This window comes from Sminthopsis crassicaudata, chromosome 2, assembly GCF_048593235.1.
Source record: "Sminthopsis crassicaudata isolate SCR6 chromosome 2, ASM4859323v1, whole genome shotgun sequence".
Taxonomy (NCBI): domain Eukaryota; kingdom Metazoa; phylum Chordata; class Mammalia; order Dasyuromorphia; family Dasyuridae; genus Sminthopsis; species Sminthopsis crassicaudata.
This window is the reverse complement of record NC_133618.1, coordinates 485101965-485115257: the sequence shown is the minus strand read 5'-3', so window position 1 is coordinate 485115257 and position 13293 is coordinate 485101965. Positions and strand designations below refer to the sequence as shown.

Sequence of the window (13293 nt, the reverse complement as noted above, 5' to 3'; positions counted from 1 at the left end):
ACAAAAACAAAACAAAAGCCGAAATGTGTTATATAAATATAATAACAATTTTTGTTATTAACCACTGTATTGGTCCAAAAATAGTCTATCCCCAAATGTAGGTTATACCTTTAAAAATGAAAGTTTCCTTGAAAAGAAGGATTTTAAAAGATCTAGACACCCTAGGCCCAAATAAAGGCCCCACTTGGGGCTGAGACACACGGCTCATCCATAGACCGAGAGAAGCCCAGGGAGGCAGGCTCGCCCACCTGGAGGAGCCTGGGTAGGAGTGGGAGCTGCTGTTGAGAGTGACGTTCTTGGGCCCAATCCCGTCTGCCTCTGGGCTCCCACTGATGTACGTGTTGAAGACCACCAGGTAGAAGATGCCCGAGGCCGTCAGCATCAGCACCTTCAGCTCCAGGCTCATGCGCAGGAACATGGAGCAGGCGATGAAGGCCAGGATACAGCTGTAGGCGTAGTACTGGGGGCAAAGCAGGCTCAGGTCAGGGCTGGCTGCTCTGGGCTCTCACCCCCCACTGCCCAACCCCCCACTGGTTAGGGCCGTCCCAGGCCTGGAGATTTAGCAATCTCTCTCTTTGATGGTCTAGCCCCCAGATGTGCTCTTCGGCAGGTCCCATGATTTCAATTCAGCCTTAAATGCCTAACAAGCGCAAGGAATTGTGTTAACTGGGAATGCAAAAGCAAGGGTAAACACAATAATTCAGGGGAACAGAGCACAAACAAAAGAGAAAAATCGAGAAAGCCTGACTATAGCAAGAGACCCGAGTCTTGAGGAAGGGCCCTAAGTGGTGAAAAGCATGGGGGGAGAGTCCATAATGAGCCACAGAAACAAAGGATGGAAGGACGGGTTCAAAGGAGGGCCCGGAAAGCAGACTGTAAAGTGAGGCACTTTAAAGTTGACCAGGGCTACCCTGGGAAGGCCTTTAAACACCAAGCAGAAGAGCTGATATTTTATGCTAGAGCTAATAGGGAGTCACTAATGGTTCCTGAGCTGTGCAGAGGTGAGGTTACGCTCAGACTTCAGTAAGGACATTTTGGCCAATTTGAAGAAGATGGGCTGGGGAGACACTGGCCAGGTTAGAGGTAATGAGGGTGGGGAACAAGGAGGGATGGGGTGTGAGGGGAGAGAAAGGGGAGGCGAAAAAGATGACATGGAAGTGGGATCAACAAGAAGTGAATGGAGGGAGGAGAAGGGGAGGGGAGGCACAGGAGGACAACCGAGGCAGGAGAATGGGGCAGCTTCAGCTGAACTTGGCAGGCCAACAGGGATATCCAAACACTGAGACCTCAGGACAAGTTATTGATCCCACAGGTCCCAAGGACTTGGGAAGATGAAGCCATGGGAGCTCTCAGACTGGAAGTGGGGGTCATGAGAGCTGAGAAAGTAGCCAACTGGGAGGCCAGGGTCACTGGGTAAGAAGGCAGTGAGTGAGTGAGGTACTGGACTGACCTGGAAGATCCAAAGAGAACAGGAGAAATAAAAATCAGGACAGAACAGAGGGGACCTAAAAGGAGGAAAGGAGACTGCTGAGTAACGGGAGCCAGGAAAAATCTGCATGGAGGGGCCAATCCTTCGTCCCGGCCTCCTGTGTCACAGAGCATGAGAGAAGCCCCTCCTTGAGGAGGAAGGGGCAGTTTGTGGGGAGCACCAGAAGATAAGAAAAGTTACGATCGCCACAGGATGATCGGTCTAAAAGCTGGAAGGGAGCCACAAAGCTCACCACAGAACTGAGGAAGCTGAGAGTCAGAGAGGGCAAAGAAGTCAAACTGGGGTCTTCTCACCAAAGCCTGAGCTCTCTACACTGCACCACGATGGAGGAAGGAGTTCGGAGAAAACGGTGGGAATTCAGGGCAGAGGAAGAAAGTGACTGAAGGCCAGGGCAAAGTTTGTACAGGAGCAGGGGCCTACCAGAGTAAAGCAGTAGCTGCTGATCCCCCCACAGCCAAGCTCACATGAATCATTCACCCCACATAATAAATAATAACACAATCACTCAGACCAGACAGTTCATTTTGAGTGGGGTGGGCGATGGAGAGGCAAATAAGAGCAGAAATTCAGGACTAGGAGAGGGAATGGCTTGGATAGATGGCAGATGCTAGAAGAGGCCACAGGAGGGGAAGAATCCCCCCCATCAATGGAGCAAGAACTGTATCCCTCTTACATGAGGTGATGCTAACTGAAGTGATCAGAGTCAAGGAAACATTGTACACAGTCACAGCAACACTGGGCAACAGTCAACTAAAACGGACTTAGCTCTTCTCAGCAATACAGTGATCCAAGACAGTTCCAAAAAACTCATGATGGGGAAACGCCATCCACATCCAGAGAAAGAACTATGGAATCTGATGCAGATCAAAGCACACTATTTTCACTTTTGTTGTTGTTTTTTTTTCTTTCTTGTGGTTTTCCCCTATTGTTCTGTTTCTTCTTTCACTACATGACTAATGTGGAAATATGTTTATACAATTGCACATGTATAACTTCTATCAGATTGTTTATCATCTTGGTAAGGTGGAGTGGAATGGAGAAAAAATTTAGAACTCAAAATTTTGTAAAAAACAAATAAATAAATAAATAAAAAGAATGTTAAAAGCTATTTTTACACATAATGGAAAAAAATAAAGTTCAATTTCCAAAAACAAAAACATAAGAAAAAGTTGCATCCCTAAGGCTGTCTCCATCTGGGGCACAGTTCTGGTTGCTCTGTGTAGTTCCAGCTTTGCTCTAAGGTTGTGAATCTGAGTGGCTAGAACAGCAGTCATGGTTATTCAGTCGTGTCTGACTCTTTGCCCCAGTTGGGATTTTTTTGGGCAGAAATCTTGGAACAGTTTGCCATTTCCTTCACCAGCTCATTTTACAGATGAGGAAACTGAGGCAAACAGGATTAATAAGGATCACACAGCTAATACGTGTTTGAGGCCAGACCTAAACTCTAATATTCAACTCCAGGTTCAGCACCCTGTCCACTGCACCATGTAGTTGCCCTCAAAAAGGATGGAAACCCCAAAAGAAATAAGGAAGTTTGGAAAGAGGGTAACGTTAGTAGGGAAAGATAAGTTCTAACTGGAACCCACTGAATTTGAGATGCTTATAAGAAGTATCCTTGAACCTGTTAACATTATGAGATGTTGGTTACAAGAGAAATTGGTACTGATGACCCTGATATGGGAGTCACCTGAACAGAAATAATATTCATGAATGCAGGTGAAATTACCTAATGAAAATGTACAAAGAGAGACCAAGAGAGGGTCCAAAGCAGAAGCACGGGGCCCCTACCACAGCTAGGGACTGGGAGATGCTGTAATTCAGCAAAGGAGAATGAGAAGGAACAGGGAAGAAGTGAAACACAGGAGAGAGCACCAGCATGAAAGCCAGCACTGGGGAGTGTGCAGGAGGAGATGTAACTGCCAAAAGTTAAAGAGAGCTCAAGGAGAGAATGAGAAATTTCAATGAGAAAAGGGTAGAGAGAGGGAATAAGCATTGATTAAATGCCAACTAGATACTAGAACACTGTGCTAAATGCTTTATAGATATCCCATCTGCTCCTCACAACAGCCTTGCTGTTATCATCCCCATTTTACTTTTGGGAAACTGAGGCAGATGACAGTTAAATGACTCGTCCAGCATATCAGCCCACAGCTGGTGTCAGGCCAGATGGGAACTCAGGTCTCACGGAGTTCAGACAGAGCACGTTATGCACTGGGTCACTTAGATGCCTATCGTTTCTTAGCAACTGAAATGATCAATCAGCCCAGAGACAGCAGTTTCAGACAAAATTGCAGAGAGATAGAGAAGCAAATAATAAGTGAGGAAATGTAAGCAATGAATCTAATCAGCTTTTTCTAGCTGTGAAAGAGAAGCTATTCTATATGACTAACCCTAGTTTTGTTAACAAGTAGCTACGTGATCACGGGCAAAATCATTCCTCTCCTTAGACTATGGTTTCCTCCTTTACTGAATGAGGAAGCTGATGTCTTACGTTCTAGGACCCGTTGATCAGTTTCTGTACTATCAATACTGTTTTTAGCTATCTGTGCATGTTCTGCTCTTGTCCTATGAGTGAGAGCTGATCGTACTTTGCCAAAAGTATTGAAAGGCAGCTGGAGAAGCTGGACGACTGAGCCAAGAGGCGCTCGGCTGGAGGGTGGGGGATCCAGTGCCCCATTCGGGGTCCATGACCCGGCCTCTACTCACCGGAAGGACGGAACAGTGGCTGTGGGTGCTGTTCTCATGACTCGGCTCAGTGAAGTGCACACAAGACTGCTTAGATGTGTTCAGTAACTGTGGGAGACAACAATGCATTGGGAAGGGGCACCTGCAGAGCCTCGGGCTGGTATCTCCTGTTGGTTCATGCTCATACCATAAAGACCAGGACTATGGAGATTCTAACTTACTATTGTTCCTTCTTCAACTCTCGCTGTGAACTTAAAATCAGACTGGTGGAGGAGAGAGACCCCTTTCTGCACCTATATTTCAGGTGCGGGGCCTCTCATTTTTTCATTATGTCACCTAGAACAAATCATCCCCTCTCTGTGGGTCTCAATTTCTTCTTTAAACTAACGAGGTTGGGTGAAACAGTCTTTAGCATTCTATCTTCTGAGGTTTCTTTCTTTCTTTCTTTTTTTAATTAAAGCTTTTTATTTTTAAAACATACACATGGATAATTTTTCAACACTGATCCTTGCAAAACCTTGTGTTCCAAATTCCACCTCCCTTACTCTGTCCCCACATGACAAGTGATCCAATATATGTTAAACATGTTAAAAATATGTTAAATCAAATATATGTATACATATTTGTACAATTATCCTGCTGCACAAGTTCTGAGGTTTCTTGAAGCTCTCCCATTCTACTTTCTGTTTTTACATTCTGTAGGTCTAAGACTATGTCCCTATGGGACAGTAGCAGGGAGTGACCTGGGGGTATTTAACCACTGATGGGTGGAAAGAGAGAAAAGTACACAGGACAAACTTATAAGCTTAATTTATGTTATTAACATTTTCCCCCGTCACTTTCTTAAGTCTAGAAAATCAATAAAATATTTAATGAAGCCCTGATTTGTAACTGAAAATTTAACAAGTTCCCGAGAGCCAGTCCAAGCTGACTCCAACATCTACTTGCCAAGGACATGTGTTCAAGACCAGTGCAGAAGATAAGGAATGGGCTCTGGCCCTTGCTGACCCTTCCCTGAGGAATGGAAGCAGCCTGAGCCTCCAGAAATCTCAGTCCAGGCAAGACAGTGTGGCCTCTAGGAAAGCAGACCGGCTGCTGGATTGGTTGCTGGACTGCTACTCTCCCAGGACACAGACACAGAGAAATGGCTGTCCCTGGGTGGAAGGAAGCTCCAGGCATCCCACAAGGAAATGAGGCGCTCAACGGACTCCACAGACGGAGCCAGTAAGACCTACCAGATTCACAATGGCCACGGTCAGCAGGCCACCGATGGTCAGGACAGCCAAGGACAGTCTCAGCAGAGGCTCGGTCTCCACCTTCTCAGAGAGGGTCCTAAGGAGGCGAAGGCCGGACTGATCTCGGCAGCACTTCTGTGATGTAAGCAGAGGGGGGGTGGGGAGAAGGGGGGGTTGGAATACAGGGTTTGCAAGGGTTAATGCTGAAAAAGTATCCATGCATATCTTTTGAAAATTAAAAAACTTTAATAAAAAAAGAGAGAAGAAATAAGCAGAGGGAGAGTCACTGAAAGACTACAAACATGGAGCTCCCACACTGGGGGATGGGGGAGAGCCAGCAGGGAAGCCACAATTAGGCAGGAGACCAGGAGAGGGATGGAGGAAGACAAAGCTTCTGCCCTCACTGAATGTCCAGGCTGATGGGGAGCACCCCCCCCCAGCTCTGATAAGATCAGAAGCTTCCCACCTTGGTTTTAGTCCTTGAAGAGTCAGCTCAACCAGCATTTATAAATTTATAATTTTATAAATTTATAAAGCACCTACTGCATGCCGACACAGGGCTAAGAGAAAGGATGTGTGAAGAGTCCCAGACTAGAGCAGGACGGGCCTTCAGAGGGCAAGTCCATCCCCTTGGTTTGACAGAGGAGGCCAGAGAAATGGAACGACTTGGCCCGGTGTCAACATGGCTGTGGGAGGACCTAAACACAGATTTTCCCCACGCCAAATCCAGCACTCCAAAGTGCCGTAAAATGGGAGTCGGAGAGACTTTGTGAAGGCAGGGAAGGCTCAGGTCAAGGGCGCCTCCTGATTCATGTTGCTGAGGGAGCAGGACATACAGGCCAGAGGAGAGAGCAGAGGGACTGCCTGGCCCACACATGGGCCATGGACTGAGCCCCACAACACATCAGCACAAGCCCTCAACACCCAGACAGCCATGGCCAGTGCTGTAGCTAGGTGGTCGGCACCCACAGGGAGTAACTACAGGATGCATTCAGACACTCACCAGGACATCATCAGCAAAACACGCCCCCAAGGCCAGCAGTATCATGCCAGCCACAATCCCAAAGGAGATCCCCATTTCTGCAGTCCTGAAGACAAACACAGAAGCACCTCTGGGTCACAGAGCAACTGACCGGGACATCCCTGGAAGACCGAGCCGGCCTGGGGCTGGGACCGAGACAGACAAGGGCCCTCCCTCCGGTCTCCAGCCTCCTCACCAATTCCAGCAGTCACTACTCAGACAATACACATCTCCCCTCCAAAACTAGGGGTGCCTTGGTGTTGTCACTCTTTGTCTTCTGGTCCCCAGCCCCCCACCTCCACCCCCCAGTCTCCTCATTCTCTAGGACACAGCCTTCAGAGGAATGTCACCCTAGTCAGAAGTCAACCCTGGGCTCCAAAGAAGCTTTCATTTTGGGGGCCACTTGGGGTTTCCAAAGTAACCTCACCATTCACACCTCCCCCCAAGGCCCAGGGTGTTTCCTGCTCCCCTAGGCTTAGCCAGAGATGAGCTTGGAGTTCTGGCCTGCCAGGGAGTCCCTACCACTCCTTAGGACAAGTCCTTCCCCCTACGTTGCCTCATTTTATTCTTCCATACAATGGGAGACTTCCAAAACCCCCTCTGCCTATCCTCAGCTCCAAAACCTTCCAATCCCCCAACTTACGTGCGCATGACTAAGACGTGGACCAGCAAGAGAGAGCAGAAAACAAGGGCGGCACAAGCAAAGTAATTGCGGACCCTGGGGACCGGCATGGTTCGGTACTGAAAGGGAAGGTCCAAGGTGAGGAGGATGGGCTACCCGAAGAGGAGCCAGGGCTTAGCAACCAGAAAAGAGAACCTGCTGGGCCCTTTGTGGGGGTGACCCTCCAGGTGTCCCCTCCAACCACGGGAACGCAGGCCCATGGCACCCATAGCTTGGTCTTCTCCTTGGAGAAAGACAGCAGCTACTAATATGAGGAGGGAGTGTGTGAAACAGGAGTAGAAATAATCCACAAGCCACCTCTGGAGACTTTGGATTTGTATGTTGCAGGCGTAACGTTCTTAGAATAGGAATTTTATCATACACACACACACACACACACACACACACACACACACACACACACGTGTGTGTGTGTATGTATGTGTGTAAATATGTTTGTGTATATACGTAAATTATGAAAATTTTATATTAAATATGTGTAAATTATAAATGCATATATTAATAATAGAATATATATCAAAAGAATTAGAGAAAGGGTACAAAATTGGCAGAGGATATGAATTCAAATCCAGATCCTGCCATTTCCAATGTTAAGTCAGTTAACCTTTCTTTGCCTTAATTTCTTTATCTGTAGAATGAGGGATGATCTCTGAGGTTTCTTCTAGAGGCCCGCAGATGCAGGCCATGCTCCTTTGCAATGGAGAATCTCTAAACAAGGCCGGTTTCTGCAGTCCTTCTCCTGCCTCTGGAGTCCGGCCCCACATCTCTATTCCACCTCCCACATATGTCCTGTGTTCTATTTCTACAATGTGACCATTTATCAGATTGGGTGCTACCCTCTTAATAACAGAATTGAGGCTGGAGGAAAGGGAACTGGGTGGGAGAGGAAGGGAAGAAGCCTGTAAAAACTAAAGAAATTTCCTCAAAGAGAGAAGTTCAGGCCCGGGGCTGCAGCAAGCCCAGTGGAATCATGGCTTCTAGGCTACACTCCCTACTTACCTCCTTCTCAAAGTTCTTCTCCACAAAGAAGGTTCCAATGGTGTAGAAGTCTTCAGAATTCCCGCAGCAACAGGGCCTGTGTGGGTACAAGGTGTGAGTGCACAGGAGAGACTGAGGATGGTACCTCCTGGTGCTCTAAGTTGGGGCTGGGCTGTGGGGACTGGAGGATGGCGGCTACTAAACTGTGCAGGGTGGCAGAGAGCCCGCTGGACGGGGGCTCAGGAAGTGCTCTGGGGATGGGCTCTGCCATTACCTTCTCACATAGGCTTTGCCGTACTGTTTTTCAGTTGTGTCCAACTCTTTGTGACCCAATTTGGATTTTTCTTGGCAGAGATACTGGAGTCATTTGCCATTTCCTTCTTTCATTTTACAGATGAGGAAACTGAGGCAAGCAGGGTTAAGTGATTTGCCCAGAATCACACTGCTATTAGTGTCTGAGGCCAGATTGAAACTCAAAAAAGATGAGTCTTTGTGACTCCAGGCCTTTCACTCTTATTCATTCTGCCACTTTGCTGCCCTTATATATAATCTTATAGATTGCATTGTTATATAATATATAATAAGTATATATTATACAATTTCCCCTTCCTCAGTTTCTTCATCTGTTAATAGGAACAATGTACCACAAGAACTCTAAGATCCAGCTTGAAATCTATGATCCTATGAATTCACTGCCCCTATCCACTTCTCTTTCCTACCCCCAGAAACTGAAGGGGTTCAACTTGATAAGTTCTAGTGGTTCTTAGCAGGTCTGATACTCTATGTGGGTAGGAATTTGGAATCTGCAAGACCAAACCCGGGACAGACTCAAAAACCACATGTGAGCAGGTGGAAGATATACAATCTAGGTCTCTGGAGTATCTGAGCTTGCTTCTCCTGGCCTAAATGGTATTAGAATGGAAATTGCTATTTCCCAAGAGCCAGGACCCTGCTTTTATAAGTGATGATCACGACAGCATTTATATAAAGCCTATTATGTGCCAGGCAGTGCTAAGCTCTTTAGTAATATTATCTCATTTGATCCTTATGACACGTGCTATTATTATATTTATTTTTACTTATATTATATATAATTCTATTTATATTATTATATAGTATATATAAACCTATTTATATTATACATAAATTATATTTATAATTATACTATTATAAAATAACTATTATTTTATAACTGAACATGCTCAACATCACACTTTTAGAACGTGTACAAAACTGGATTTGAATTCAAGTCTTCCAGGCTCCAAGCCCAGCACTCTATCAAGTGCTTAGGTCAGGAAAAATTTGCTTTATCCCTTCCTGCTCTGCTCCATCATTCTCAAAATATCATAAAAAGTCAGTAGCAGAGACAGAAGCTCAGCTCTACAGGAACTAAAACTCAAATTTGAGAGAAGAAACAGACGTGGGAAAGCAAGTCAAAACTCCTCCTGTACCAAGAAAGGCATAGCACCTCCCTCCCCCTGGGGCAGACATTCCCCCAGAGCAGATGCAGCCCACCCCCTGGAGCAGACACGGCCTTCTCCCCTCCACATTTGCCCATCATCCCCTGTTAGGACACGACTACTAGGCACCTGGTGAGCCAGAATCCATCCTTAGATCCAAAAGATAAAAATAAAACAAAGAGAACCTAGAGAAAAGGAGAAAAAAGGAGGAAGACAGATGTCACAAAGGCAGGACCCTGAAGGAAAAGACTAAAAGGAGAGGCGGAAAGGTGAGAACTAGCTCCCTAGAAACAGGAGTTTAAGCACTAGTTCAGCCCTGACATTACTAAGACTGAGTCCAGCCCAGTGAGCCAGGCTGATGTGGTAGACAATCCTGGATTTGCAGTCAGGAAGACTCCAGTTCAATTCCTACTTCAGACACTCACTAACTCTGAGTGGGCAAGTCTCTGCCTCAGGTTTCTCATCTGCAAAATGAGGGAGTGGAACTAGATGATTCAGAGGGCCCTTCTAGATCTGCAGCATTTGTGGATTTAGGTTGGGATTCAGTTTCAAAAAGATCTGATTCCAGGTTTGCTACTTGTTGAAGAGGGGGGAATGCACACGTCTCACCTGGCCAAGCTGAGACCTTCAATGGCCAACATCAGCTCTTCATCATAGGTGTCCTCCTCAGCTTTCCCCTTTGGAGACGCGTTTCTGAAATGAGACCCATTCTGCTCTGGTCCTGCCCTGGCTGGAGGCACAAGTGAGTGTCCAGAGGGATCCCCCACACCTCCCACCACCCTGTCAGGCAGGGTGTCCCGCTGTAAAGGGATGACCCGGCAGCTGCATGCCTCATTGGGTTTGTTTTGGGCTTCCCTGGGTTGAATAAAGAATAAGGAGAACAGAATGAAACAACCCAGGTTTCCTCAGGAGGCAGGGACTGTCCCCAACCTTCCTCTGGGCTACAAGTCCCCAGAGCGCAGGGACAGGTCCACAGCAAGCACTCAATTAACTCGAGGGCAGGAAGTGTGTTGTTCTCAGCAGGCACTTCATAAGCAAACACGCATTGGTTAAATCTACTCCATGGCCAGAATAAATTCTAGGTAGCCATTGGATTGCCTCTGGGAATGGACTCCCTGTACTGAACACCTGGACCCAGAGAGAGGCGATGGGCGATGCGATCTGGCCCGCAGAGAGCTAAAGTGAAGGGTCAAAACCCAGGGGAAAACCCCCCCGTGCAGGAAACACGGTATTGATGGCAGCCATATGTTGAACAACAAACTCGTGTCAACATTTGCCAAGAGACAATAATATTGTGTCAGTGTGAGCAGTGCATGCCGAGATGCTTAGAATGGCCAGCCCTGGAAATCAATCAGGGAAAACTTCCTGGAGAGAGCGAGCTGGGGAGCAGCGGGGACGGGAGAAAGAGCACTGACTCAGGGGATGCCCCCAGCTTCTGCCTGAGTCGTGGTAGGATTTGAAACCAGGTGCGCTGGATGCAGAGCTGAGATCTGTGCTGAATTCTGACTGCCGCTGCTCTCTGTGTCACCTCCAGCAAGCCCCTTCTTCTCTGAGGCTGCCTCCTCACTGGCCCAGAGGAAGGAGTCCCTTCCAGCTCTCTACCTCTGATCCCCTGACCTGGATACTTACAGGAAAACTCTAGTGACCCTGAGGCCCAATTCTCCTAATCCACAAAATGAGCATCCTCTACCAAAGTCATCTTGAGGGCCTCACTGTGGCAGAGAGGTACCCCCGAGTTCTCAAAAACCCCAGCACATCATGAAGGACAGCAGGTCCTTTCGAGCTGAAAAACCTTGTGGCCCAGCCCAGTGATCCAGCTCATACATCTGACACCCCAGGACCGGCCAGGAGCATCGTGACCGAGCACGGTCTCAGCCCACAAAGACCATCTAAGGCACGTAGGTGGGCACCTTGTGTGATCTGTGCTGAAAGGAGGGATGGCAAAGTCCCAGAGCCTGGCAGGGCCGCCAGCGTGGGCTCCTGCTCAGGATTTTGGAGACTCCAGAGGACGACCAGAAACAGTGCTAGTGCTTGGAGGAGAGGGGAGAGGCTCGGCCTGGCAGAGGAGAAACGAGAATCAACCCACCTGTCCACATCCCTGTGACGCCGCAGGGGGATTGCCTAAAAGGAGGCAAGGAAATGAAACTGAAAATGGTTTCACTGCATGCTGATAACATGTCACATCCAGAAGGGAAGCAAGCCAGGGCTGACTTGGGGGCCCTGTGAAACACAGACAACATCCCCCATCCCCATGAACCAAAAACTTAAAGGTAAATAGGAAAATGTGCAAGTTGAAGTGGGAGAAATAAAATCTTCTAACAGATCCTGTCCCTCCCAGGCGAGGTCATTCAAAAGCCACAGGGGCAAGAGACAGTGAGACTGGGCACCTTGTGCCAAAGCCTCAGCCACCAGACAAGCCGAAGTGAACAGCGCTAGACTGGGGTGGCAGAGACATTCAAGCTCGGGCTCTGTGACTTACCTGGGCAACCTGGAGCCTCAGTTACTCCTCTCTGAAAGGAGATGATATAAATCTGCCCTCCCACAATCCAGGAACATAGTGAGGGTCTAGTAAGATCTCAGGTACAATAACACCATAAATGGAAAAGCAGCAAAGAAATGTGAAACTAGGAACCGGCTCCCTCTGAGAATGCCCAGCACCCCCAACCCTCCACACCCCACACTTTGGGTTAGCGTTGCACCCTGTGCAATGGGCAGTGCTAACTATAGTATTAGAATGGAAAACCAAATATTCAGATAAGTACTGCAAAGCAAATCATGGAACATGATTAACAATACTGCCAACTACATTTCTTCACATGGTCGCCACTGGAAGGTAAGTCCTGGGACAGGCTTTCCAGGCCTGTGTTCCCAGGACCTAGTACAGTGCCCACTATCTTGCTGATAGAGGCTTAATAAATGTTTGAATTGAATTATCTCATTGGACCTTCCTGCTAGGTCCTTGAGGTAGTGAAGGCAGGGGTTATTCTCCCCATGCTAAAGATAGAGAACCTAGAATTCAAAACTCAGATCTTATCTTCTGCAGGAAGCCGTTCTTTGTTCCCTTCTCCCCCCCCCCCCTAGTGTTTTCAGACACTCAGATTCCTAGCTGTCTAATATATATATATATATATATATATATATATATATATATATATATATATATATATGTTGTGTACCATATAAATATGGTAGCTCCCCAATTAGAAAGCATGGTTCTGAGGGTAGAGACCTTATTGCGTTTCTTAGTATCTTCAATATGTACCAAGGTACCTGGTACATAGTTGGCCAGTAACAAAGGTTTGATGAGACTGGCCAAGGGGAGGTCACTTGGCAGGGCCAGAATTAGAACTCCGGCCTCCTGGCTCTTTGGTCCCCGGTTCCCCCACCACAGCATCTCCCCAGAAGTCAACACAGGCAGACTTCCAGCTACACAGGTGCCCAGCCTTGGTTTTTGGTGAAAAGGACATGTTGGAGAGCAGAAGAGGGGGGATGGAAATGTTTACGATCTCACCTTTGGTCGCTTCACTTTGGGGATGAGGATGTCCGTGCTCAGACTCTCCCTGTGATTGAGAGACGCAAAGGGCCGGGCGGCCCCCCAGGACTCCAGGTAGCGGGTCATTCGGACAGAGGCCCGCATCTTCAGGGCATCATTGGCTCTCGGCTTTGGGAGGTGCTGGCTGACTGGCTGCTGTTGCTGGGACTTCAAGGGCAAAAACAAAACCATATCACTCAGGAAGCATGAC

General features: G+C 47.6%; 1 protein-coding gene across 10 annotated transcripts in view; it reads right to left on the bottom strand.

The window, feature by feature from the left end:
* Window positions 1–13293, bottom strand: part of ADCY7 (adenylate cyclase 7) — a 102652-nt gene that overhangs the window by 8566 nt on the left and 80793 nt on the right. For 9 of the 10 annotated variants that reach the window (XM_074293358.1, XM_074293356.1, XM_074293350.1 and 6 more), the window contains 9 exons: window positions 13062–13250; window positions 11637–11671; window positions 10160–10243; window positions 8112–8187; window positions 7074–7171; window positions 6413–6497; window positions 5410–5544; window positions 4196–4282; window positions 249–460 (listed from right to left, as the gene is read on the bottom strand). In XM_074293358.1, coding sequence (XP_074149459.1) covers window positions 249–460; window positions 4196–4282; window positions 5410–5544; window positions 6413–6497; window positions 7074–7171; window positions 8112–8187; window positions 10160–10243; window positions 11637–11671; window positions 13062–13250 — 1001 coding nt within the window. The remainder of the gene's footprint in view (window positions 1–248; window positions 461–4195; window positions 4283–5409; window positions 5545–6412; window positions 6498–7073; window positions 7172–8111; window positions 8188–10159; window positions 10244–11636; window positions 11672–13061; window positions 13251–13293) is intronic. The other variant, XM_074293357.1, reaches the window with a different exon arrangement.